This window comes from Mus musculus, chromosome 15, assembly GCF_000001635.26.
Source record: "Mus musculus strain C57BL/6J chromosome 15, GRCm38.p6 C57BL/6J".
In the NCBI taxonomy this organism is placed as follows: Eukaryota; Metazoa; Chordata; class Mammalia; order Rodentia; family Muridae; genus Mus; species Mus musculus.
Genome location: NC_000081.6, coordinates 81,422,777 through 81,450,078, shown reverse-complemented (window position 1 = coordinate 81,450,078; position 27,302 = coordinate 81,422,777). Strand labels below are relative to the sequence as shown.

The 27,302-nt window shown below is 41.9% G+C and overlaps 1 protein-coding gene across 3 annotated transcripts in view; it reads right to left on the bottom strand.

The window, feature by feature from the left end:
- Positions 1-27,302, bottom strand: part of Xpnpep3 (X-prolyl aminopeptidase 3, mitochondrial) — a 57,378-nt gene that overhangs the window by 7,404 nt on the left and 22,672 nt on the right. For 2 of the 3 annotated variants that reach the window (XM_030248610.1, NM_001347075.1), the window contains 6 exons: positions 22,396-22,803; positions 19,187-19,389; positions 13,303-13,365; positions 11,899-12,012; positions 7,615-7,700; positions 1,583-1,760 (listed from right to left, as the gene is read on the bottom strand). In XM_030248610.1, coding sequence (XP_030104470.1) covers positions 1,583-1,760; positions 7,615-7,700; positions 11,899-12,012; positions 13,303-13,365; positions 19,187-19,389; positions 22,396-22,747 — 996 coding nt within the window. In that variant the 5' untranslated portion in view covers positions 22,748-22,803. The remainder of the gene's footprint in view (positions 1-1,582; positions 1,761-7,614; positions 7,701-11,898; positions 12,013-13,302; positions 13,366-19,186; positions 19,390-22,395; positions 22,804-27,302) is intronic. The other variant, NM_177310.3, reaches the window with a different exon arrangement.

Here is a 27,302-nt window from a genome sequence, read left to right as displayed (position 1 = left end):
TGTGTTTTTTTAAGACTTCTTGGTGAGCTTGAAGCTCAATGGCTGGCTAATTAGGTGGTGAGCAAGTCCCCAGAGGTTCCTTTGGTCTCTAGCTCCCAGAGCTGAGACTTTGGGAACAGGCTGCTGTGCTCAGTCTTTTTGTGTATCTATGTGTACTTTGTATCTATCTCATGACCTAAGAGGCCTGAAGATGGTATCAGATCCCTTGGAACTGTAGCTACAGATGGTTTTGAGCCTCTATGTGTGTGCTGGAACCCGAGTCCTCTGGAAGAACAGCCAGTGCTCCCAAACTCAAACTCTGGGCCATCTATCTAGCCTATACACCTACTTTCCCCCCCACCCCCAAACAGGGTTTCTCTGTGTAGCCCTGACTGTCCTGGAACTCACTCTGTAGACCAGGCTGTCCTCAAACTCAGAAATTCGCCTGCCTCGGCCTTCTGAGTGCTGGGATTAAAGGCGTGTGCCACCACCGCCCGTCTACACCTACCTTTTTATGTGGATGCTAGGGATCTGAAGTCAGGTCCTCATGCTTGTGTTAGAAAGCACTTTACCCACCTAACCATGTCCATGTCTGGCAAACTGTTACTTCCTCAATCCACACTTACGATACTGCTTTCCACCTCACTGTCAAATGTATTATGCACAGTATAGTATACTGTATAGACCACTGTCAAATGCATTATGCACAGGCTAAGGAATTCCAGTGGATTTGCCTACCACACATCCTCTATTTGATCCCCAGCAAAGGGGTGGGGAGATTGCCTTTTTTTGGGAAAGGAAGAACAGCAATGTTCTATTATCCTTACAATTTATATGTCTTAAAAAGGAAGACACAAAATATGAACCCACACTTAGAATCCTAACTCTTGGTCTGTGGAGATAGGAGGATCAAGAATCCAGAGCCATCCTCAGCTGCTGAGTTCAAGGCAAGCCTGGGTTACACAAGAACTTGTCCCCACCATAAATGCAATAAAAAAGACATACATCTCTCCTGGGTAGCCTACTCTACCCATGTCAAGTTGTAGAGTAGGCAGGACTCTGTGTTTACTGGTATGGATAGTTCTGTTAATTAAAAATTTGTTGGCTTGGTTCAGGGAATTTATAACTTCTTTTCTTTGGTAATAGGAGTCCTGGAAGTGTAAATTTGGAAATGGAGGCTGCCTAATGCTTGTGTGGCTCAGGGTCTGCAACTATAATGGATGTCATACATTTAGGTGTAGACAAAACTGGGCGTTTTGTAAAGTTTCAATAGTGTAACTGAGCCAATAAACAGCCTCCCTTCTGACCTCCAGAACCCCAGCAAAGGATTAGGAGTTAACCCTCTCTCCTTGTTTGTGTTCTTCCCACTCTCTGCCTGTATAGACTTCATCTTGTGTCTGAGTACTGCACTGGCTCTCTAGCAGGCAATGACTCAGAATGTGCTGCCATCTTCTGGCAAAAAGAAGTACTGACTCCCTTTGTTTTAATCCAATCCATGTTAAAGCTAAATCCACTTTACAAAGAATTAGCTTTTCCAAGCAGGGCAAAAACTGAGCAGCATGTTGCTGGCCCTTCTGAAGGACTGGCGTGAGGAGGGAGGTACCTTGAAGGCGCTTTCCTTGCTGGTCTTTGTGATGCCCAGATCCTTAAGCTTCTGTCCTATCAGCGTCAGCATCATGCTGTAGATGTTCTCCAAGCTCGTCCCAGGGGAACACAGAGTCAAACAAGCTCTTTGGATTTCCAGAACAGCTTCATAGAGCTCTGCCTGAGGGGCGGTGAATCTAAGCACAGGAAAACCAAGGAAAGTGAGCTATGTATCCAGTAGTCAGGCCTGGCCGCAGCGTTTTACCAGCCAGCCATCTTGCTGGACCTTCAGTAGTTTCTTAAGGTGGAAGTTTAGACATTACTGACTTAATCATTCCCCCATCCCTTTTTACTTTTTATTTCTTCCTAGTGCTGCAGTTTAAACCCAAAGCCTTGTGTATACTAGGCAAGTACTTACCATTTACCTTTCCAGGTTAAACATTTAAGGTTTATGAACTTCTCAGCTGGGCATAGTGGTATAGGACCCAGTAATCCCAACACTCAGTAGGCTGAGGCAGGACTGTATCTTTAAGGCTGTCCTGGGCTACATGGCATGTTTGCAATAGCTTGGGTTACTTAGTGAGATCCTGCCTGAAAGAAAAGTCACACATTTCCCTTCAGCTTTATTTCCCTATTATCCACACAGAGTATCTCCATTACGACACAGAGTGTCTCCATTACTACACAAAGTATCTCCATTACTACATAGAGTGTCTCCATTACTACAGAGTATCTCCATTACTACACAGAGTGTCTCCATTACTACACAGAGTGTCTCCATTACTACACAGAGTGTCTCCATTACTACACAGAGTGTCTCCATTACTACATAGAGTGTCTCCATTACTACAGAGTATCTCCATTACTACACAGAGCGTCTCCATTACTACACAGAGTGTCTCCATTACTACACAGAGTGTCTCCATTACTACATAGAGTGTCTCCATTACTACAGAGTATCTCCATTACTACACAGTGTCTCCATTACTACACAGAGTATCTCCATTACTACATAGAGTGTCTCCATTACTACAGAGTGTCTCCATTACTACAGTGTCTCCATTACTACACAGAGTGTCTCCATTACTACATAGAGTGTCTCCATTACTACAGAGTATCTCCATTACTACACAGAGTGTCTCCATTACTACACAGAATATGTCCATTACTACACAGAGTGTCTCCATTACTACACAGAGTGTCTCCATTACTACAGAGTATCTCCATTACTACACAGAGTGTCTCCATTACTACACAGAATATGTCCATTACTACACAGAGTATGTCCATTATTACACAGAGTATCTCCATTACTAGTCCATCCCAGACACACTGTAATTTACTTTGCTGATGCCTTTTTGCTACTTTGTCTTTTTTTTTGTTTTTTGTTTTATTTTGTTTTATTTTTTTGGTTTTTTGAGACAGGGTTTCTCTGTGTAGCCCTGGCTGTCCTGGAACTCACTCTGTAGACCAGGCTGGCTTCAAACTCAGAAATCCACCTGCCTCTGCCTCCCGGGTGCTGGGATTAAAGGCATGCACCACCACGACTGGCTGGTTCTGATCATTTTAAAATTAGAACCTCAGAATGTAGCCCAGGCTGGCCTTGAACTCTTTAAAAACAATATATAGTCTATTGTGATTGCTGAGATCCAAAAGGCAGTCATATGACACAGTATTATGTGCAGTAACTGTGAAAGCAGGGGAGCAGGGTGGTGGGAGGATATAGGGGACTTTCAGGATAGCATGAAATGTAAATGAAGAAAAATATCTAATAAAAAAAAGTGCGGGCTGGTGAAATGGCTCAGTGGGTAAGAGCACCCGACTGCTCTTCTGAAGGTCCGAAGTTCAAATCCCAGCAACCACATGGTGGCTCACAACCATCTGTAACATGATCTGACGCCCTCTTCTGGAGTGTCTGAAGACAGCTACAGTGTACTTACATATAATAAATAAATAAATCTTTTAAAAAAAAAAAGTGCAGTAACTGCAGAGCCATCATTAAGCCCCTGGGCGTTAACTCTTTATCAAGTTAAAGTCTTCAGCTTCTCAACTGCACAACAGGGGTCCTCTGGAAGAAAAAGCAAGAACTCTTAATCTCTGAGACATCTCTCTAGCTCTATTTGGAGATTTGAAAATATATTTTGTCACTGGGCATGATGGCTCATGGCTTTAATTGCTGCAGGCCAGAGGCAGAGGTAGATAGATCTCTGAGTTCAAGGCAGCCTGGTCTACAAAGTGAGTTCTAGAAAAGTCAAGGCTACACAGAGAAACCCTGTCTTGAAAAACAGATTTAGGTCCTGGAACTCATTGTGTAGACTGGGCTGGCCTCAAATTCAGAGATCTACCTACCTCTGCTCTGGAGTGCTGGGATTAAAGGCCTGTACCACAGCCACCTGGCACAAAAAACATTTTAAATAAAAACCCTTAAGCTTATGAAAATAAAAAGATGGAGAAAGTTATTACTGTGAGAACATCAGTCATAAAGAAGCTAAAATGACATATAGCGTCTTGACCTTTTGGCTAAGATCAGGTGTAGAAACTTGACATTAATACAAACAAAATAAACATCAGGACTAGTGTTGTTGGAGTTGAAGCAGAACACTGATGGTAATGACAGCGATGATGACAGTGGCTATGAGTGCACGGATTCCTAAGACAGCTGCACACACAGGAAAGCTGGAAAGACTAAAGAGAAATGAGCAATCACACGCAGTCAGTTTTTTACAGTCTTGTTAATTTATAGGACAAGTGTTCGTAGGTCGTGAGATCTTCCTGTAAAGTGATGTGCTGAGTACCTTCAGGCTATGTATTCCTTTAAACACGTGAACATTTTCCCCGGCTGTAAACTAGTCTCAATGGACTTCAAAAGGCTGAAGTGTTGTATGCTCTCTGACTACAGTGGAATTAAATTAGAAAAACTGTAGCAAGCACTGAGCCTGTGAGGTAGTGAGTCAATATTCTGATTTACTTCTGACAACACTTGTCTTGATGTTTATTTTGTTTGTATTAATGCTACTCTTTTTTTTAAAGATTTATTTATTTATTATTATACATAAGTACACTGTAGCTGACTTCAGCTGCACCAGAAGAGGGTGTCAGATCTCATTACCAGATGGTTGTGAGCCACCATGTGGTTGCTGGGATTTGAACTCAGGACCTTCAGAAGAACAGTCAGTGCTCTTAACCGCTGAGCCATCTCTCCAGGACTCATATTAATGCTACTCTTTCAGTTTTTATTTATTTGTTTGTTTTTTAAACTATATCAAAACTGAAAACTAGCCTGGTTCATTGTTTTTTTCTTTCTTTCTTTTCTTTTTTTTTGGTTTTTCAAGACAGGGTTCCCCCCCTCCCTCTCTCTCTCTCTATACACACACACACACACACACACACACATTTAAAACTAAATTTAAAAAAAGAAGAAAATAGCCTCAGACTGAAAACCCCAACATCACTAAATTTACCCATTTCATTTGATTTACATTGGGTAGTGGTAGCACATGCCTTTAATTCCAGCACTTGGGAGACAGAGGCAGGCAGATTTCTGTGTTCGAGGCCAGCCAGGGCTATACAGAGAAACCCTGTCTCGAAAAACAAAAACAAACAAAGAAGAGGAGGAGGAGGAGGGGAAAGAGAAGAAGAAGAAAAGGAGGAAGACGAGGAGGAGGAGGGAGAGGAGGAGGAAGAAGAAGAGGAAGAAGAGGAGGAGAGGTGTCTCAGTGGTTGAGAGCACTGGCTGCTTTTCCAGAGGACCTCAGTTTGATTCTCACTGCTCACATGATGGCTCACAACAGCCTATAACTCCAGTTTAAGGAGATCAAATGCTCTTTTATGGCTTCTGTGGGCTATACACATGTGGTGCCAATACATGCAAGCAAAATACCCATAAACATAAATCAAAAATACATATGTTAAAAAAATGCCTGTTTTAATTTTATGTGTCTGAATGTCTTGTCTGAATGTATGGGAGCCACATGCTTGCCCGGTCCCTGCAGAGATCAGAAGAGGGCGTTGGATGATTGGGAGCCACCATGTAAATGCTGAGGACTGAACTCAGGTCCTCTGGAAGAGCAACAAGTGCTCTTAACCACTGAACCATCTCTTCACTCCCTAAAACTCAGATCAAAAGGACATGCATGGCATATACTCACTGATAAGTGGATATTAGCCCCCCTCCCAAAAGTACAGAATACCCAAGATGCAGTCCACAGAACTCAAAAAGGTCAACAAGCTGAAGGGCCTACATAAGGAAGCCTCAGTCCCACTAGGGAGGGAGTGGAAAGCAATCACAAGTAGGGGAGGGAGGGACCTGGGGGGAAAAGTGGACGGGAGTGGGGGTCGGGGGAGAGGGGAACCTGATCTGGTATTGGGTGAGGAAAAGGACTGAAATCCCTGAGACCAGCAGAAAAAATGGAAACAGGCAACCTTGGGAGGTAGGAGGTTGAGGGGACACTCCAGAATGCACCAGAGATTTGGTGAGAGACTCTTAGGACTCAAAGGGAGGGACCTTAGATGAAATGCCCGCAGGAAGATAGGGTATCAAGTGAGGGAGGGGGTTGCCATCCCACAGTCACACCTCTGACCCATAATTGTTCCTGTCTGAAAGAACTGCAGGGATGGAAATGAGAGGATCCTGAGGAAAAGAAGGTCCAAAGTGGAATCCAGCTCAAGGTGAGGTCTGACACTATTACTAAGACTCTGGAGCACTCACAAAAAGGGACTTATCAGGGCTGGAGAGATGATTCAGTGGTTAAGAGCACTGACTGTTCTTCCAGAGGTCCTGAGTTCCATTCATTACATGGTGGCTCACAACCACCGGTAATGGGGTCTGATCCCCTCTTCTGGTGTGTCTGAGGAGAAATGGTGTGCTCATATAAATAAATAAATAAAATAAATAAATAAATCTTTAAGAAAAAAAAAGGGACTTATCATGACTGCACTCTGGAAGACCCAAGAAGCAGCTGAAAGAGTCGGATGCAGATATTTGCACCCAACCACTGGACAGAAGCTGCTGACCCCTGTGGTTGAATTAGGGGAAAGCTGAGGAGGGCGACCCTGTAGGAGGACCAGCAGTCTCAATTAACCTGGATCCCCGAGATCTCTCAAACAGTGGACCACCAACCAGGCAGCATACACCAGCTGATATGAGGCCCCCAACACACATACAGCAGAGGACTGCTGGGTCTGGGTTCAGTCAGAGAAGATGCACCTAACCCTCAAGAGACTGGAGGCTCCAGGGAGTTTAGAGGTCTGGTTCGGTGGGTGGTGGGTGGGAACATCCTTGTGGAAAGAGGGGGGTTGGGAGGATGCATGGGATGTGGAACAGTCAGGGGGTAGGTGGGGAGGGGGGATAAAATCTGGAGTGTAAGGAAAAAAAAAGAGTTTTTGCCTATAGTGGATACTCTCAAGTATATTAGATTTGTTTTTAATATTTTATTGAAATTTTATAATTATTATCTGTGATATGTTAACCCAATAAAGATATTCTATTACATCTTAAATAAAGTTTGGAATTAGAAGGAAAAAAAAGCAACAAAGAGAAGCAACAAAGAGAACCACAACTTGGGGCTGCAGAGGTGGCTCAGTGGTTAAGAACATTGACTTCTCTTCTGGACATTCTGAGTTCAATTCCCAGCAACCACACGGTTGGTGGCTCAAAAACATCTGTAATGGGATCTGATGCCCTCTTCTGGGGTGTCTGAAGACAGCTACAGTGTACTCATATGTATAAAAACAAAAAAACAAAACAAAGAAAACCTTAAAGGTGAAGATGTAAAAAAAAAACTTAAACAAACAAACAAAAACCAAGAAAACCACAATTACATATACCAAAACAAAGTGAATATGGTTCATGTGTTAAGTCTTTCTATGTGCCTTACTATGCTATGAAATGAACAAAATTGCTAACCCCCCTAAACAAAACAAACAAAAACAGTAAAAGAGCTTTGTAAAGACAGGAGACTTGACTTATAAAAGCCATTTGTTCCAGATACATCCATACAACAACTCAAATCCCAAGATGCCATAGGGCATGTTACTGTGTAGACTCCCTACCTGCCATTGACAGGCCATGTCCTGGTGATGTCACTCACATAGCAGGATGATTCACAGCCTCCATCAAGAAGAACCATCTCACCATCCTGGAACAAAGACAGACAGGGGAGGAGGTAGCAATTGTCTTTGGGGCACCAGAGAGATGGCTGGCTGGTAGTTACAAGCACTTGAGCACTCCTTCTTGCAGAGGATCTGGGTTTGGGTCCCAGAACCCACAAGGTGCTTTGTAACCATCCTTATATCCAGTTCCAGAGGATCTGATGGGTCCATGCAGGCAAAACAGTCTCACATCCACCAGGTATGCACTCACCCATGCGTGCACACACATACACAGTCTGGGGTCAGAGGGATGGTTCAGGGAGTGAGGATGCTTGCTGTACAAGCCTGAGAATCAAAAGTTCCCTGGAATCCACAGAAAGTTGGAAGGAGACGACTGACTGCACAAAGTTTTTCTCTGACCTCCACACATGTACCTGTCTACACACACACATTTCATATACACAATAAAAATAACACCATGCAAACTCCTCCTAGTTTATTATTTGTATTTGGAGATAATCTTACTGTATAGTTTTGGTTTGCCTGGAACTTGTTATGTAGGATAGGCTGATCTTGAACTCAGAGAGACCCACTTGCCTCTGCTTCTTGAGTGCTAGGTTTAAGGATGGGTGGTACCACTCTTCATTATTTTATTAAAACAAACAAACCCCAATATTTTAGGGAAGACTAATCTGAAATTCCTTTTCTCAAAAAAGACATCATTTAGGGCCTGGAGAGACAGCTCAATGATTAAGAGTACTGCATGCTATTGCTGAAGATCCAGGTTTGATTACCAGCATTTACATGGTGGCTCACAACCATCTGCAACTCCAGTTCCAGGGGATCTGATGCCCTCTTCTGGCTTCGGGGCACTGGGGTGGGGGGCAGGCACACAGTACATATACACATACATATAGTGTGATTTATCTTGTACCCCAGGCTCTTTAAGGAATCATCAGTTGCTAGTTAACTGGCTCTTTAGGAATTCTTAGCTATTAGAACTATTTGACCCTATCACCTACAGAGTTGGTTGCTGTTCTGGGAACAGCATAGTTTATTTAAAAATCCAGCTGAGGGGGCTGGAGAGATGGCTCAGTGGTTAAGAACACTGACTGCTCTTCTAGAGGTCCTGAGTTCAATTCCCAGCAACCAGATGGTGGCTCACAACCATCTGAAACAAGACCTGATTCCCTCTTCTGGTGTCTGAAGATAGCTACAGTGTATTTACATGTAATAAATAAAATCTTAAAAAAAAAAAAAAAAAAAGAGCCAGCTGAGGCAGAGAAAGAGTGGGGAGGGTGATGTGCTAGCAGTTCTAACAGCTAAGAATTCTTAAAGGGCCAGTTGACTAGCAACTGAGGATCCTTTAAAAGGCCAGGTACATAAGATAAATCTCACTACACATACATGCAGACACAAATACACACCATACCACCCACCCCATTAAAAAAAAAAAAAAGATTAGGAAGTGCTCTTAACTGCTGGGACATGTCTTTAACACCAGTGTTATTATTTCTACAAATATTAGAACTATGTATGTTAGTTAGTATCCACCTCCTTACTTAAACACAATTATTCTTAGCCTCTTTTTCTCAGGGTCTCAGTGTAGAGCTCTGGCTAGTCTGGAACTTGCCATGTAGACAAGGTTGGCTAGGAACTAACACAGATTCACTACTCTTAGCCTCTCAATTTTAGCATATCTCTCTCTCTCTGTCTCTTTTATTTTTTATTTTTTTGGTTTTTCGAGACAGGGTTTCTCTGTGTAGCCCTAGCTGTCCTGGAACTCACTCTGTAGACCAGGCTGGTCTCCAACTCAGAAATCCACCTGCCTCTGCCTCCCAAGTGCTGGGATTAAAGGTGTGCACCACCACTGCTTGGCAATTTTAGCATCTCTTGTTTGCTGCTGTAATTCATGTGGGAAAGAAGAAAACTTTGTACTTGTCCTGATCTAGTCATACACTTAAGAAACAGGGCATACTTTTTCACATGTAAATAAAACAAACTCTGGCATAAAAATGATGGTATTTCTAAGAAATGATAACTTTAAAGAATAGAAACGTCAATAGATGGATAAACTCCCTGATAAATGTTAACTTAGCTATGTATAAACATTTTATAAAATGTCAAACTCAGCGGGTCTGTTTATTTCTTAAAGAAACTGTGGCCAGAGCGTGGTGGCATACCCCTTTAGTCTCAGCAGAGGCAGGTAGGTCTCTGTGAGTTCGAGGCCAGCCTGGTCTACAAAGCAAGTTCCAGGAAAGCCAGGGGTACACAGAGAAACTCTGTCTTGAAAAAACAAAACAAAATAAAAACTGTCCAGTGAAATCTATTTTTGAGAAAAGATGTATTAACTATGATTATGAAGATTTAGACATGACTATGACTTAGGTAAAATATATCAAGTGGTAGGAAAAATGTATAAAGTTATCTCAAGAAAATAAATTTAATTGATGTAATCACTTTGTAAGTTTTTGGTATTTTATGTGTCTTTCTCTCTCTCTCTCTCTTTTGTTTTTTTTTGTTTTGTTTTGTTTTGTTTGTTTGTTTGTTTGTTTTTGAGACAGGGTTTCCCTGTGTAGCCCTGGCTGTCTGGAACTCACTCTGTAGACCAGGCTGGCCTCAAACTCAGAAATCCGCCTGTCTCTGCCTCCTGAGTGCTGGGATTAAAGGCGTGCACCACCACGCCTGGTTATTATGTGTCACTTGGATAAGCATTATCATATATGCCAGGACAAAGCCATTATTTTCCAAGAAACACTGCATATAGCATTGTGAATTTGGAAATAACATGTAAATGTCTATTATCACAAAAAGAAGTCAAGCAAAAAGTTCATAGTATTAAAGCCACTTACAAGTAACAGTTATGCTTGTGCAGTGGTAGCAAGTCTCATCCCTAGCACTGCAAACAACAGAAAACCCCAAACACTGCACATGCCTGTAGTCCCAGCCACTCTCAGAAGGTTGAAACAGGAGTAGGAAAGCTGGCTAGCCCTATAATGGCCTTGGCATTCAAGCTATGACTATCATGAAAACAGAGTTTCTAGGTTAATCCACTGTACACTTGTGACAGGACAAGAGTGAAAAGACACACCACATCTTAGGAGTCTTTACAAAAAAATATTTAACCCTTTAGACCATGGCTTGCTCTACATCACTGAAACTAAAATTGCAGTTGTGTCACTAGGACTGTTGTACAAAAGGTAAATAGTTTACAATGCTGTCCAAAAGGTAACTGGTTTCAAGCCAGGCATGTGGTGCATGCTGTAGTGCAATCGCTTAAGAAACTGAGGCAGGTGGATTGCTCCAAGTCTGAGGACAGCTTCGGCTAGCCTAGGCTATGGAGCCAATACCACAATCCTACTCCCAAACATTCCGAGGTATATAAAGTTCAAAAGTAAACAAAATCAAATTATGTAAGTATATATTAGTGATAAAAAGAAAAGAAAAACTAAGGTATGGACTGGAATGTGGTTTGTAGAGTACTTGCCTAGGATGCACAAAGCCTTGGGTTCCATTTCCAGTACTGAACAGAACTGGGTGTGATGGAATCCTCCTGTAATCCGTAATCCTAGCACTACAGAGGGAGAGGCACACAGGAAGGTTCAGGGTCATTCTTGCATACATAGTGGGTTTAGGACCAGTCAGGACTACATCAGACTCATCTCTAAAGTACCACCACCACCACCATTCTCACCAACCAAACAACAAAAAAAGACAAAAACATGATCACCACCACGATGAACAAATACATGGAAAAATTTGATTCTGAATTAGTAGGCTGCATAAGCCCACAAAGGAAAATATCAGCTCAAATGTCTCCACAGGCAAGCTCACACACTGCATTCTGGACATGAATGTCCTGGCTCCACCCAGGTGCACTCAGACCCTGCTTGTGTACTGTGGCTTGCTCATGTTTAGCACTTATCTTTTTCATCCAGTAAGCATGCCTGCTAGAAACTGTTATTACCTAATAGGGCTACTCCAAGGACCAATGAAATAATATCTATAAAACCATTTTAAAAGTAATAAAGTTTTTTTTTTTTTTTTGAGACAGGGTTTCTCTGTATAGCCCTGGCTGTCCTGGAACTCACTCTGTAGACCAGGCTGGCCTCGAACTTAGAAATCCCGAGTGCTGGGATTGAAGGCGTGTGGCACTCCATTTGCTAAGGGAGAGGTGTGGAGCTCTCTACTGGGGACCAGGCCTCTCCAGGAGCAGAACGCAGGGGTGGGAATTCTGGTGATTACCTTGATGAGTTGATTATTCTTCACATAGTGCAAAGTGTTGGAGCGATTACCGCCTGCAACCACAGGTGGGTAGGCTAAGATGTCGGCACCTCGAGCACGGCACTCAAATTCAAACTGTGAAGACAACAAAGTATGACTCACAATTTCTGTGGGCCTTCCCAGCCCAGGCTGTCTTCAAGCACTATAGTTGTGGGTACTGTAAGTCATGACTGGAACCCTAGCCATACCTAACCAAATGGTCTACAGCATCAACCCCCACATTTCTTTGACTCTTTCCTGCTGTACTCTATTCTAGTCTATATATACCTGCGTATATCAATCCTGTTATCCAACTTTACTACATGTATGTATATTTTGAGACAGGAGCTAGTGTAGCCCAGGCTAACCTGAAACTTACACTATAGGCTGACCTAAGGATGACACTGAGCTCCTGATCACCATGTATACATACTCCATAAAGGCTGCAATTTGACATCCACCAATACATCTGACTTCAACCTTTTTTTTTTTTCAAAGATTTATTTATTTATTATATGTAAGTACACTGTAGCTGTGCTCAGACACTCCAGAAGACGGTGTCAGATCTCATTACAGATGACTGTGAGCCACCATGTGGTTGCTGGGATTTGAACTCAGGACCTTCAGAAGAGCAGTCAGTCAGTGCTCTTAACCACTGAGCCATCTCTCCAGCCACCCCTCCCTTTTTTTAAAGATTTATTTTATGTGAGAACATTGTAGCTGTCTTCAGACACACCAGAAGAGGACATCTGATCCTATTACAGATGTTTGTGTGCCATCATGTGGTTGCTGGGAATTGAACTCAAGACTTCTGGAAGAGCAGTCAGTGCTCTTAACTGCTGAGATATCCCTCCAGCCCCCACCCTCAACCTTATTATTTAATCTCCTGTAATTTAAACTTCACATAGTTTTCAAAGAAAGCCCAGAAGATGACAGAGAAAAATCTGTAAAGAAGGCTGAGTCCAAAAACACATATAAGGCTATTGTTAATCAGCTAAACAACAAAATATGGCTTATTTTTTAAACAATATTTCTAAATGGCTAATTTCAGTCTTGCAAATAGTCTCATCAACCGAAATGCTCTGGGCAGATGGAAAAGGAAACTAAACTCTGCCACCTTTGGAACTCTCTGAAGGCTGACTCACTGACTCTACCTCGTACATGCACTCAGCGTTGGTCTCCTTTCACAGGGTTAGGTCTTTTTTCACTGGCTCTGCTCTGCACTTCTCTTCAATGTAACACTACACACTTTACATGTACAATAAGTTAAATTAACATTTGAGAAGGATATGCTGTCATTTCTGTGCCTGCCTGCAAGCCAATGTATGTACTCTTAAGCCAGTAAATTTGCTCTACGTTTGCCCCTATGGGGACCTTGAAGCTCACCTTCGCGTAAAGAAAGGCTTCATCTATCGGAGCTTTACTGGCAAACATGGTCTCTATGAAAGCCTGCAAAGAGAGGGAGGGAAAATGAATGCAGTGTCATTTTATCTGTCACTCAAACATTCAAAAGGATGGAGTTCAAGTTAGAAGCACCTTTCATAGCTGGGTGTGTGGCACATGCCAGGGCCGCACAGAGAAATCCTGTCTCAAACAAACAAACAAACAAAAGTTTTTCCCGCAGTGAACCAGACCATGATTGGGTTGAATTAGCAGATACCCTGAAATCAGTGTATCTGAAAACCATAAGGAGCTGGGAAAGTAGAGTGGAAAGGAATGAAGATTGATAACAGATCTGCTAAATATTCAGGGGTGTGATTGCCACCTTCGGCAATGGCACAAATCAGGCTAAGGATGTCTACAAATGAGCTTCTCTCTTTGGTCAACGGGTGGAGTGCTAAGCAAAATAACTTGGGCCACAATAATATCTGAGGAACTGTGAGACTACAACTGAAATTACTAAGTGTCTAAGTGACAAGCTGATGCTGACACAGGGTGAGAGATCAGTGAAGGAAATGAGCCACTTTCTAGATCACTGTGTACAACACCCCTATAAGCCACTGTAAAAAGTGTTTCCTGGGAGTTTTAGTTATAACGGAGTGACATTTCTTTCTCTCTGTGTAGACATCATCCCACAAAGTAGCTCTAGATGGCCTGGGACCTGGTGTACAGATCAGGCCAGCTTTGAACTCACAGCTATCTGCTTGCCTTTGCCCCCCAACTGCAGGATGTAAAGGCTTGTATCAACATGCTCTGCAATGAGAGAGATCCTTTGCTTTAACCAGTAATGGCCTGATCAGGCTAAAAGTGTGTTCACCCTATTCACAAAGAAGTGCTGTATTTATCAAAATTAATTAAGAGAGTATTCTACCATATATACCCACAGATAAAACCAAGAATGGTGGTGCATACATTTTAAGACCAGCATTTGGAAGTCTGAGTAGGATTTTGAGTTCAGGGCTAGCCTGTTCTATACCGTGAAACTCTACCTCAAAAAAAAAAAAAAAAAAATCAAGCATGAAAACAAATGAGCAAACCCTCTAATGCCTTGAAATGAAATAATCTTGCCCCTTCTTGGTCAAACCAATGCGTACTGAAGATGCAGGAATGCATGGATGCTTGCCTATTTGATATTATAGGACAACAGCATGTCTCTCACGTAGGGATGACTGAAAAGGCACCTCTGGTAGATTACATGAGTAGGCTGTAGGACCTCAGAAAGATGTAAAAAAAGATTAAGATCTTCTCTATCAGCAGGCATGGTAGTACTTATCTGTAATCCCAACACTTGGAAAGCTTCAAGTTAGCACACTCTATTTACTGAGACCCTTTCACAAACTTAAGTTCAATAATTTACAGAAGATACAAAACCAACAAAGAGACATGCAAAAATTTAGGTAGATCCTTCCCATATACAAAAATATACTTAAAATGGAACACTAACTTAAACATATTATTTAAAAGTACAAAATCCAGGGCTGGCGAGATGGCTCAGTGGTTAAGAGCACTGACTGCTCTTCCAGAGGTCCTGAGTTCAATTCCCAGCAACCACATGGTGGCTCACAACCATGAGTAATGAGATTTGATGCCCTCTTCTGGAATGTCTGAAGATAGCTACAGTGTACTCACATATAATAAATAAAAAGTACAAAATCTTAGCAAGTGTTTATTAAGTGACTTGACCAATGATTTTTCTTCCTGATATGACATCAAAAGTGCATGTAGCAACAACAAAGATAAATCAATCTCATAAAAATTAGAAAAAGGGCTGGGCGTGGTGGCGCATGCCTTTAATTCCAGCACTTGGGAGGCAGAGGCAGGTGGATTTCTGAGTTCGAGGCCAGTCTGGTCTACAAAGTGAGGTCCAGGACAGCCAGGGCTATACAGAGAAACCCTGTCTCGAAAAACAAAAAAAACCCAACAAAACAAAACAAAACAAAACAAAACAAAACAAAAAAAAAGAGTCTCAGTGTGGGAGGAAAGGGGAAGTTGCCCATTGGGTACAGAGTTTTTACTTGAGATGATAAATCTGGGTGATGATCTCAAACCACTGAACTATACACTTAAAATACTTAAGTATCTGCATATCACACACACACACACACACACACACACACACACAACATACACACACCCCTCAAACATATGCACACATGCAAACCGGAAACAATAAGGACAATAATTATAGTTCTAAACCAATTCAGCTTTTATACAGTTAATTAACAATGATACAAAAGGTCTGGAGAGATGGCTCAGTGGTTAAGAGCACCGACTGCTCTTCCGAAGGTCCTGAGTTCAAATCCCAGCAACCACATGGTGGCTCACAACCACCCATAATAAGATCTGACACCCTCTTCTGGTGCATCTGAAGACAGCTACAGTGTACTTATGTATAATAATAATTAAAAAATATTAATAATCCTATAAAAAACAATGATACAAAACTTGATGTTCATAGGAAGGTATAGGACACCTGTCATTTGTCTCTCATCAAACTCTTCAGGTTACAAAAATCCCAAGGCCGATACACTCAATATTATCTGAACTTAAAGGAATTTACAAAGAGAAAGACTTAATTAGTATTTATCATCAGATGCTAAAACACTGGCTCTGAACATTAATGTAGAAATGGAAGAAGAAAACTTCAAAGTCTAGGACTTCTTGACTCAAACACTGGCAAAGAAGTCAAGACCTCTTACAAAACGCATGTGTACAAAAGGCCTGGTGGTAGAGAGCGAGCTCTTTAGGTCTAGAATGCACAGGAACACAATACTATCTAGGCTGTCTCTTAGGAATGACAAAACTCAGTCAGAATGTGGACATACTGCTGTGAAAGGAATATAAATTAAAGTTAGGTTAAAGATTGAAACGAGGGCTGGTGAGATGGCTCAGCGGTTAAGAGTGCCGACTGCTCTTCCAAAGGTCCTGAGTTCAAATCCCAGCAACCACATGGTGGCTCATAACCATCCGTAATGAAATCTGATGCCCTCTTCTGGAATGTCTGAAGAGAGCTACAGTGTAATTATATATAATAAATAAATAAATATTTAAAAAAAAGATTGAAACGAATAGTGGTATATTTTTTTCATAATATGTGGGTGATATTTCATATAACATATGAAATCCATTCCTCTATTTAAAAAAAAAATGCAAAACTTACAGACTCTCCCTTCTTCCAGTACTCACTGGGACTAACTAAGCCAACCAGTAAATATGAAACAACTTAATACTCACACAGCAGTCAGAACTCACTGCCTATACCAATGTGGAAGGCTTACAATTCAGGAGACTAAGAGTACAATATACGAGGCCCCAAAACAAAATATCCAAGAGCCTCTGCAGTACCTGGTAAAGTGCAGAGTATCTAACAGAGAGAACAAGTTGATGGTGACTGGCATTCTGTAGAACTCTTGCCTAATACATTTTTCTCATTATGATTCATCAGGAAGAGCCAATAACAATTTATATACCTTCTAGGTGGTGCCAGCACATGCTTTTAAACACAGCACTTGGGAGGCAGAGGCAGGCTGATTTCTGAGTTTGAGGCCAAACTAGTTATTCCAGGACAGCCAGGGCTACACAGAGAAACTTTGTCTCAAAAAATAAAATATACTACTAACAAAAATCCCAACAACAATAATAACAAAAGCAATTTATATTTCCAAACATATTTACAGAATCATCTCAAGAATGTATAGGGTAGTGGAGGTACAGCTCAATGGTAGATGTGCTTAGCAAATTCATGAGGTCTTGGGTTCAATTCCTAGCAATCATCTTTTCAGGGAATATTTAAAGAATAAATATTTTCTCTATATTGCCACAGTTCAGTGAGAGAGGACCTAGATTTAGCACAACTGATGTCTTAAAAGTATTTTTTCTTAGTTTTTGTAATGCTCTGGCATCTGTGGCTGTCTGTGAGGCACTGCTCTTCCCAGGGTTATGCTAGTAGGTAGACATCTTAGATACAGCAACCACCTTGCCTATGAGCACTCCTTTACCATGCAAACAAACCAGTGCTTTATCCTTCCTCATACAAGACAATGAAATAACAAGACACCCCCAATTTGAGTCTTCTTACCAACCGTCTGCAGTTCAGAACACTGTACCTTGCCCTAAATTTCCCCAGGCAAAGAGATCAGAAAACCAGAGTCCTTATCTGCAGGCCAAAGCCCACCCAGATTATTCATCCTCTAATCCTAAGCCTGCTTTTCCTGCTTCACTGTACTTTCCTGTTCCTCTGCCTCCTGACCAAGCCTGGAGTTCAGAAGAGGGAAGATCTCAAGGGAAGAACAATGTGACCACTGAGCTAAAACACAGTTGCCTTTGTAGCTGATAAAGAAAGTAGTAAGGGCCCTAAAAAGTAAGGGTCCTTAGCACCTGGGTGACTGCTTGCTTGGGTCACTGTCAGCAGATATGCAAGTGGTGTAATAAGCAGAAGTGGACCATGAATAATTGGACAACGATCCCTACCCAATCGTGATGTGTTTGGGTATGCTGCCCCAGGAGTGAGGGTAAACATGTTCTTTCTTGGCATTTACTGTTGTAATCAATGACAGTCGTTTGTATGAAAAAGAAAGAGTGGGAAGGGAAGGCAGGAAGGCAGGGGCCCCTCCATATACCTAACTGTTCTTGAGAAACCTCCATGGCAGTTCAGAGGGTTGCTGAAACTCACAAAAGAAACCCTCCTTCAAGGAAGTCAAGGAGACTGGAAGCAACAAGGCTATGGCTTGTCTGATCTCTTGACATAGCAATCAAGGTTATGATATCAATGAAAGAGAAATCAGCACTGTGCTGATCTGACATCTTGCACTGGGTCTCACTAGAACACAAAGTGTTAATAAAAACTGCCCTGGTAGCAGAGTCCTATTTTTTTTTCTGTATGATGATATCAGTGGGAAAATATGGGTTAAAATTGATGATATATTTGACTGTAACAACCGTTTCACTATGTACTCTGTTAAAGTCACCAGAATCGAATGAAGTTGTTCAATTCAATTCTAACTGAAAAGTAAGACAAAGACCAGTGAGATGACTGTAGGGTGCACGCCATGCAATCCCTCATGCAGAGGAGGAGAGAATGAATGTCATAAATTGTTTTTATGACCCCCACAAGTACACTGCAGCATGTACACACAATAATAAAAATTAAGGGTCTCATGCACGATTGCCTGATAGTATCTATCAGAAAAGATACCAGAGCCACAAACTTTCAAAAGGTCACTGTAACTTTATGCAAAAATATTCCTGTAAAACTTGTCTATCTAACCTCAGATTGGCACCAGCCTTGTTCTTCATTCTTTGGACAAGTATTATTGCTTCAAAATGTTTTGCAATCTTCCCCTTTGCCTTGAAAGTTTTTCCTTTGCCATATCCTCTGGATATACTCACAGCTTGCACATCTGTGTTATATGCTATTCTCAAAGAAATACTACTACTCTTTGGAGACTGTTGCTGAGGCTGACAAATGTGTCATCATCCTTCTGTACAGGTTAAATACAGACAGCAAGGCCAGTGGGATAGCTCAGTGGATAAAGTTGCTTGCCACTAAAACTAAGGACCTGAGTTTGATCCCCACAATCCACATGGTGGAAAGAGAAATCGGACTCTCACTAGTTGTCCTCTGATCTCCTCATATGCAACCATGGTATATATGTCCATAAGTAAGTGTAGTCAGAAACAGAGGAAATAAGCTGAGCAGTGCTGGTGTATGCCTTAATCCCATAGCACCCGGGAGGCAGGGGCAGAGGCAGGGGCAGGGGCCTCGGCCTCTGAACATGAAGAGCTTGAGTTTTATGATCTGACAGAGAAATATTTTCAATAGCAGCCATACCTCTGACGTCAGCTTCCCAGCAATCTGCATTCTCTTAATCTCTGAAGGAGACTTAACCAGCCTTAGGCGCTGTATCAGCTGCTGGACACTCCGAACCTTGTTCTTGCTCCTGGCTTTGGCTTCAGTTAGAGGCTGCATGTAGTCAGAGTGAAGTTGTGCATGAGAAGGCTTCATCCAGTCATACCAAACCATGTTCGTCTCAGCTTAAAATGGGAAGCCAAAAATAAGTTTAAAAGCAACAGAGGCTGAAGGCCTACTTTAATGGTAGAATGCACTGGAATAGGGACTAGCTCAGTGGTGGAGCACTTGCCTAGCACAGAGGCCCTGATTCCTTCGAAAATGAAACACAAACAAACAGCATAATAAAAAGAAATAAATTAGGCAAGACAAAACTAAAAAACCAGTTGTATAGAATCTAAAGGTTTCAGTGGCACTTTCTCAAGACAGAAGCATCTGATGGGTCTGACATGATTGGAAAGTCAACCTCTGAATGTGACGTGACACTCTGGAATACAGACAGCTTTCTACCACAAAATGTCAGTGTTCTCACGAAAATGACAGATGGGCCTAAAGCTTTATTATAGCTAGAATTTTTTTTTTAACTTTTAAAGAATAAACACAACAGTTGTTTTTTACCTCCACAGGCTGATTTCTGCCCTTCTGAATTACTGGGCATAAAAATGAGAGTGTTCTTCTCAATCACTTGTATAAAATGGTCTGGAGACGAGCTAGCACAGTGCTTCCAGTTGCAGCAGTTACTCACTGTCATCTATCTGTTTTGCTGTGAGATCTAAAACGGAGGTCCATGTGTCCCCAAGGCTGTGCTCAAGGTAGCAGGTCTCACTTCCTAATGTTCATCTCAACTATAAAATTATTTTCATAGCTACTTCATAAGCAGTTTTGCTAGTTATAAATCATTACGTAAGCATCTGATATGCAGGATATGCGATGTGCAACCAGCAAAGCGGTCAGGACCCACAGGTTGAGAGGCACTGCTCTAAGGGCTCCTAATGAAAATGATGTCCACCACCCAGCAGCTTCAATATAAGCCATCTTTTTGCTAACAGTGGACCAAGAATGACTTTCTTCACTAAATCTGTAGGGTTGTATGATCAAAAAGTGTATGATTAAGAAGAATTGAGGAAACTTGACTGGGGATGCATTATGATGCTACAGGTCAAATATATTTAAAATAATAATGTCAGGGCTGGAGAGATGACTCGGCAGTTAAGAGTACTGACTGCTCTTCCAGCGGTCCTAAATTCAATTCCCAGCAACCACATGGTGGCTCACAACCATCTTTAATGGGAGCCCTCTAATGTTGTGACTGAAGACAGCTACAGTGTTCTCATATAAATAAAATAAATAAATCTTTAAAAAAAAGATTTAAAAATGTTATTAAATGTATAATACATGGGAAATAATTATAATAGTGTATGCCTTAATTTTTTTAAAATTAAATAATCTGCCAGGGAGTGGTGGCACAGAGGCAGAGGCAGGCGGATTTCTGAGTTTGAGGCTAGCCTGGTCTACAGAGTAAGTTCCAGGACACCCAGGGCTACACAGAGAAACCCTGTCTCAATCCCCGCCCCCCAAAAAAAAAGAGAAAGAAAAATTAACCAATTACTTATATTCAGTGTAGGAAAGCTTAACACCTATTGGGTTGGTCTTGTATGTCAGTGCTGGGGTGGGAACCTGAGGCCTGGTACGTGCCAGCAAATGATATGCTATGAGATACAACTCCAATGAAGGTTTTTTTTAAAAAAAAAATGTAAATAATTATATTAGATTCACTAATACTTTCCAGTATCTAGTACTTTTACCTATCAAACTACTAACATTTAGAATAATGGATTAGCCAGGCATAGTTGCACTTGGATAGCACCTTTAATCCCAGAGGCCGGGGGGGGGGGGGGTAGTTTCAGAACAGCTGGGGCTATATAGAACCCTGTCTTGGAAAGAAAAAAAGTAGATATAAGCTGGGCTTGGCGTGCCTTTTATGTCAGCACACGGGAAGCAGAGGAAAGCACTCTCTGTGAATTCCAAGCCAGCTAGAGCTTCAGTGAAACTGTCTCAAAACAAGCGAGCTAGCAAAAATCCCAAGAAAAAAAGAATACTGAGGGTGCTTGGCTGGTAACTTTAGCTAGTCCTCAGGAACCATGCAATAGCGGAAGAAAAGAACTGACTCCATAAAGTTGCCCTCTAACATCCACACTTGCTGTGGCATATCTGTCTCCTCCTTATCTCTCCTTATCTCTCTCTCTCTCTCTCTCTCTCTCTCTCACACACACACACACACACACACACACACACACACACACACACACACCTCTTAAAAACAAACTTTAGCTGGGCAGTGGTGGTGCATGCTTTTAATCCCAGCACTTGGTAGGCAGAGGCAGGGGGATTCTTGAGTTCAAGGCCAGCCTGGTCTACAGAGTGAGTTCCAGGACAGCCAGGGCTACACAGAGAAACCCTGCCTTGAGAAACCAAACCAAACCAAACAACAAAAAAACCAAACTTTAAAGAAATGGTGTGTGTGTGTGAAAAGACAGTGAATAAGAAAAGCCCTTTTAAGAAACACATGTATTGTGAGAATTTAACTATAAATGGTTAAATAAATTTTTTAAGTGTAGGAGTATTTTGACTGTACTATGTATATGTGTACCATGTTTGTGCCTGCAGAGGCCAGGAGAGGGTGTTAGATACCCAGGGACTGGAGTTAGGACAGTTGTGAGCCACCATGAGGACATCTTTGTTGACTACCGGCATGCCAAGCCTAGCTTTTATCTTTGGGTGGAAACCACACCTGGTTCCCCTGGACGACCCACCAGTGATCTTAACCACTGAGTTACCTCTCCAGCCTCAGGTTAATTTTGACAACAAAGACAACAAAGGCAGCAACTTATGTAAGAAATTGAAAGGCCAGAAAGAAAATGCTTTTGAGCTCAAAATTTATGTGGATTCCCTCAGCCACAGCCCCAAGACGTGTCTCTTCATCTAGCCCAGCCTGATCGTCAAGGTTTACAGATATTCATGCCACAGTCTCCCTGAGTGCTGGGACACAACATGCAGCACCACATTTAGCAATAGTTTTGTTTCTCTTCATGATGCCCAAAGAAATGCTGTAGGAAAATTATTCTAGAAATTAACTACTGCAGGACAAGGACGGCTAGATCCGACCTGTGGTTTGGCTTTCTTGGCATTACCTCTCAGTTTTGGTAGCAGGTGTTGAAATTCTTCCAGCGGGTAGGCTTCATCCACTCCGGTTAAGGCTATTGCTCCATCTGTGCCAGATCGAGGGCCATCCCACAATTCTCGGCCAGGATCTCTCCGAGGCACAAAAAGCATGGCCTTATGGGATGGTAACTGCTTCCCAGAGAAGCTCTGAAGGACCAGAATGCTATCAGGCTCTTGGAATCCACAGAGATACAGGAAGTTGTTGTCTTGATGGAATGTGTAGGGGATGTCGTTGCTCATATAGTACGTAGGGTTAGAGAGTACCACCACTGTGTGGTCTGTTCCACTGTGCCCTTGTGCTTCTTTGTGGACCAGAGCCATAAGTTTATGTCTTCGAAGTGCATATTCCACCTGAGATAGCCCTGGTGTCACCTCCCCTAGAAATGACAAGAAAAGAAAAAGGTCAATTGATGCTCTGAATGGCTCTATTGCTGAGTAACTAAAGTCACTACTATTAGATGGAGACATATACACAAGGAATTAAGATAATCCAGGTTCTTATTTCACTGCACTATTGTAGTCAAATGTGATTACATTGGAAAAATTGTGGTTATGACCTTATAAGATTTAGATCTTAGGTTCCTCCTTTCATCATCTAATCAAGTAATATTTTAAAACTATTTAATTTATTTTTCCTGTATGGGTGTTTGCTTGCATGAATGTCTGTGTACCATGTGTGTGCTGGGGCTCTCAGAGGCTAGCAGCTGTTGGGTCCCCTGAAACTGTAATTACAGATGATTGTGTACCGCCAGGTCATGGTGGGAACTAAACCTGGATGGTTTACCTGGTGGGAACTAAATAGGCAGTGCTCTTTTTTTTTTTTTTTTTTTTAAATTAGGTATTTTCCTCATTTACATTTCCAATGCTATCCAAAAAGTCCCCAATACACTCCCCCCCACTCCCCTACCCACCCACTCCCACTTTTTGGCCCTGGCGTTCCCCTATACTGGGGCATATAAAGTTTGCAAGTCCAATGAGCCTTTCTTTCCAGTGATGGCCGAGTAGGCCATCTTTTGATACATATGCAGCTAGAGTCAAGAGCTCTGGGGTACTGGTTAGTTCATATTGTTGTTCCACCTATAGGGTTGCAGATCCCTTTAACTCCTTGGGTACTTTCTCTAGCTCCTCCATTGGGGGCCCTGTGATCCATCCAATAACTGACTGTGAGCATCCACTTCTGTGTTTGCTAGGCCCCGGTAGGCAGTGCTCTTAGCTGCTGAACTTTCTCTTCAGTCTCTTTTTTTTCTTTCTCTTTTATAAATAAATTATAAAATTATTTATTATTATTATTATTATTATTTATTTATTTTTTGTAGCTGTCTTCAGTCGCATCAGATCCCATTACAGATGGTTGAGAGCCACCATGTGATTGTTGAGAATTGAACTCACGACCTCTGGAAGAGCAGTCAGTGCTCTTAACTGCCGAGTTATCTCTCCAGCCCCCTCTTCAGCCTCTTATAGAGCATGATTATGTGGTATGAACTGTTAGGCATATAGTCAAAGTTTCCCTGAAATTTCAATATATTAAATACATCTTGATACATTATTTCTATATGACTTCCCTATAAAATGAATGCAACTTCCACAAGGACATAGATTTCTGTCTGTTCAACATATTACCAAGGTAGACTTGGTAAATGTTTCCTTATGGTCTATAGGTTTTGTTATACAATTGGTAAAAAATTTTCTCCAATTTCAAGATCTCTTAATAAAAATAATCTCAGCCAGGTGGCAGTGGTGACCACCTTTAATCCCAGTACTCAGGAGGCAGAGGCTGGTGGATCTCTAAATTTGAGGTCAATCTGGTCTACAAAGTGAGTTCCAGGGCTTCTATTTTGAAACCCTGTCTCAAAAACCAAACCAACCAACCAAACAAACCAAACCAAAACCCAAACAAACCAACCAAAGAATATTTCTGAATTCCTAAGGCACTTTATATCTTTTTAGCAAGAGCTGTCACCCTTTATCTTATATTTATGGTAAGCCAGGCATATTCACTAAAAGTCACAGTAATACTATCCATTTGTTGAGGCTGTTGTGAAAATCAAATACAGCCTGTAGCTTCCCTTTTCTCCCCTTTTCATTTGGACTTACATTCACTATCCATTCATGAACTCACTGTGGGAGGGTGGACATTTACATGACACAGCATGATCTGCAGGATCAGGCCTCTCCTACCAGGCTGCTCCCAGAGACTGTTGGGTTTCAAGGCTTGACCCTTTTCCCTTCTTAGATTTTTATCATTTATTTTATTTTACTTTGAGACACGGTTTCTCAGTGTAGTCCCGGCTGTCTGGAAACTCCCTCTGTAGAGCAGAGTGGCCTCGAACTCAAGAGACTCACTGAGTGCTGGGATTACAAGGGTTGTGCCACCACTGCCAGGCTTAGTTTCTTTCTTTTGTATGAGTGAGTTTTTTCTCTTTTTTCTTTTTTGCATGTTTGTATGTACACTTATGTCCGGTCTGGTGCCAAAGAGGCCAGAGGACACCAGATCTTCTGGAACTACAGTTATAGATGGTTCTAAGCCTCCATCCAGATCCTCTGAAGTAGCAAAATATGCTCTAAAATACTGAGCCCCATACATATGGTTCTTAAGGATAACACCCAAGGGGATCTCTTGAAAGCTATGAACTCTTTCTCTTCTCTAACCTGCATATGGGTACATACAAACTTCAGACATAAAAGTTCAAAGGGCTAGATTTCCATCTCTGTCTGTCTCCCTTAACTCAACTAAAAGCTGTTGGAAAGGGTTGTGTGTTTATGCCTGGGTGAAGCTTTACCAAATAGAAATTGCCTATTTCCATTCTATATCACAAAGCAAAAGAACCAATGAAGCAATCACTTAGGGATTGAATAGTGGGATGGCTCAGTGGTCAAGAGTGGACATGCTCTTGTAGAAGACTTAAGTTAGGTTTCTAGCTCCCCATGACAGATGGCTCCAACTGCCTATAACTCTAGCTCACGGGGCTCCAATGCCTCTGGCATCCAAATATGGACTCATGGACACATATTCACACAACTAAAAAATAAAAACTTAAAAATGAAGAAAGAGGGGCTGGCGAGATGGCTCAGTGGTTAAGAGCACCGACTGCTCTTCCGAAGGTCCCGAGTTCAAATCCCAGCAACCACATGGTGGTTCACAACCATCCAAAATGAAATCTGATGCCCTCTTCTGGAGTATCTGAGGACAGCTACAGTGTACTTACATATAATAAATAAATAAATCTTAAAAAAAAATGAAGAGAGAGTAATTTGCCAAAGCATACCCCTTCAGCTTTCACTTGCTGTTGCCAATAGCCTCTCCTGAGAAAGAAAAATATTCCATGTTCAAGAGCACTTTGACCAATGGCACACCAAGGACAGAGGAAAGTGACCTGTACTATCGACATTTCCACCTCTAGGGAACTGGAATCTGCTACTTCAGAGAGGTGTGGGCTTGTTAGGTTCCTGTATGTTTCTATTCATACTTCTTTTCTGTCCTCCCTGGTGATCTATTACGCAGACTTCTACTGCTTGTGAACATGGCTAAAAGCACACTGCAAGAGGCTCTGTGTCTTTAGAGATTCTTGTATACTCTTTGGATCCGCAGTACATCCTGCGAAATTCACACTGCAGACTTCCAATCTGTGTTCATGGGCTGAGTTCTGCTATCTGTGGCAACTTTCCAATAATATGAAACCTGATGTTTCCTGAGTGCCCACTAAATGTACAACACTAACCACCCTGTAACAGTTCATTTAATCTATACAATGACTATGGCACTATTAATTCTCCCAGGAGGGGCCAATCTCCAGGTGTAACTACACAAAGATAACTATGGATCAGTGCTGTGTGAAAAGGAATAGAGCATAACTATAGAAAAGAAGCAAACTTCTCTTTACAGCACTCTACTGGGAGTGAGATTAGAATATAAAATCTCTGTTTAACCTGTTCTTGTACTACTTGAATTCTAAGGAGTCTATGCTTTGATAATTAATTTCATAGAGAGAAAAATAAAGCAAAAAAGGGAAGCTTTGAGCTAGGCATAGTGGTGCATACCTTTATCAGGACTTGGTAGGCAGAGGCAGAAGATCTGATCTTTATGAGTTCTAGGCCAGTCCAGCCCAGTGTGAGATTGTATCAGAAAAAATAAAAATAAAAGAAAGACACTGGGGCCAGGGAGGTGTCTCAAGCATGAGGACCTGACTTTGGCTCCTCAGTGTCCATGTAAAGATGAGCAAGTTGGAAAGGAAGATAGAAGACCCTGGAGACTTGCTGGCCATCCAGTCCAGCTGGACTGATCAGCCCCAGGTCTACTGAGATCCGACTCTAATAGGGCGGAGAGTACTAAAGCAACCCGGACTCTGTGTATGCGTGTGTGCGTGTGTGCGCATGTGTGTGTGTGTGTGTGCGCGTACACACACGCACTGCTGTGATAAACATCGCTGTATTTGATTCCTGGTAGCTTTATGTCCTGTGTACCACTGTTTTCCTCCCTGCCTTTGTCGTAGCTCCCAGAGTGATTCTTCTAATCAGAGGAGGACCTTGGGACTTCTCTCTGTAACTATGCTCAGTATACGTAACCCAATTGTTTGTGCTTTACTTTGGAACTGTCTAACTTTAACTTTACTTTCTTGTGTAGAACTAAGCACAGAAAATCCTGCAGTATGCATCCTATTAATAAAGTATGCTTAGGCCAGGCATGGGGATGCATGTCTTTGATGCAGCACTCGGGAGACAGACGCACATAAAACTGTGGTTCAAGGCTAGCCTGGTCTACGTAGTTGAGTGTCATAGTAAGACCCTGTCTCAGACAACAAAACAACAATAACAAAACCTTTTTAAGTTAAAAATATGTACAATAAAAATTCCATTCATTTTTATTGATGATCAAACG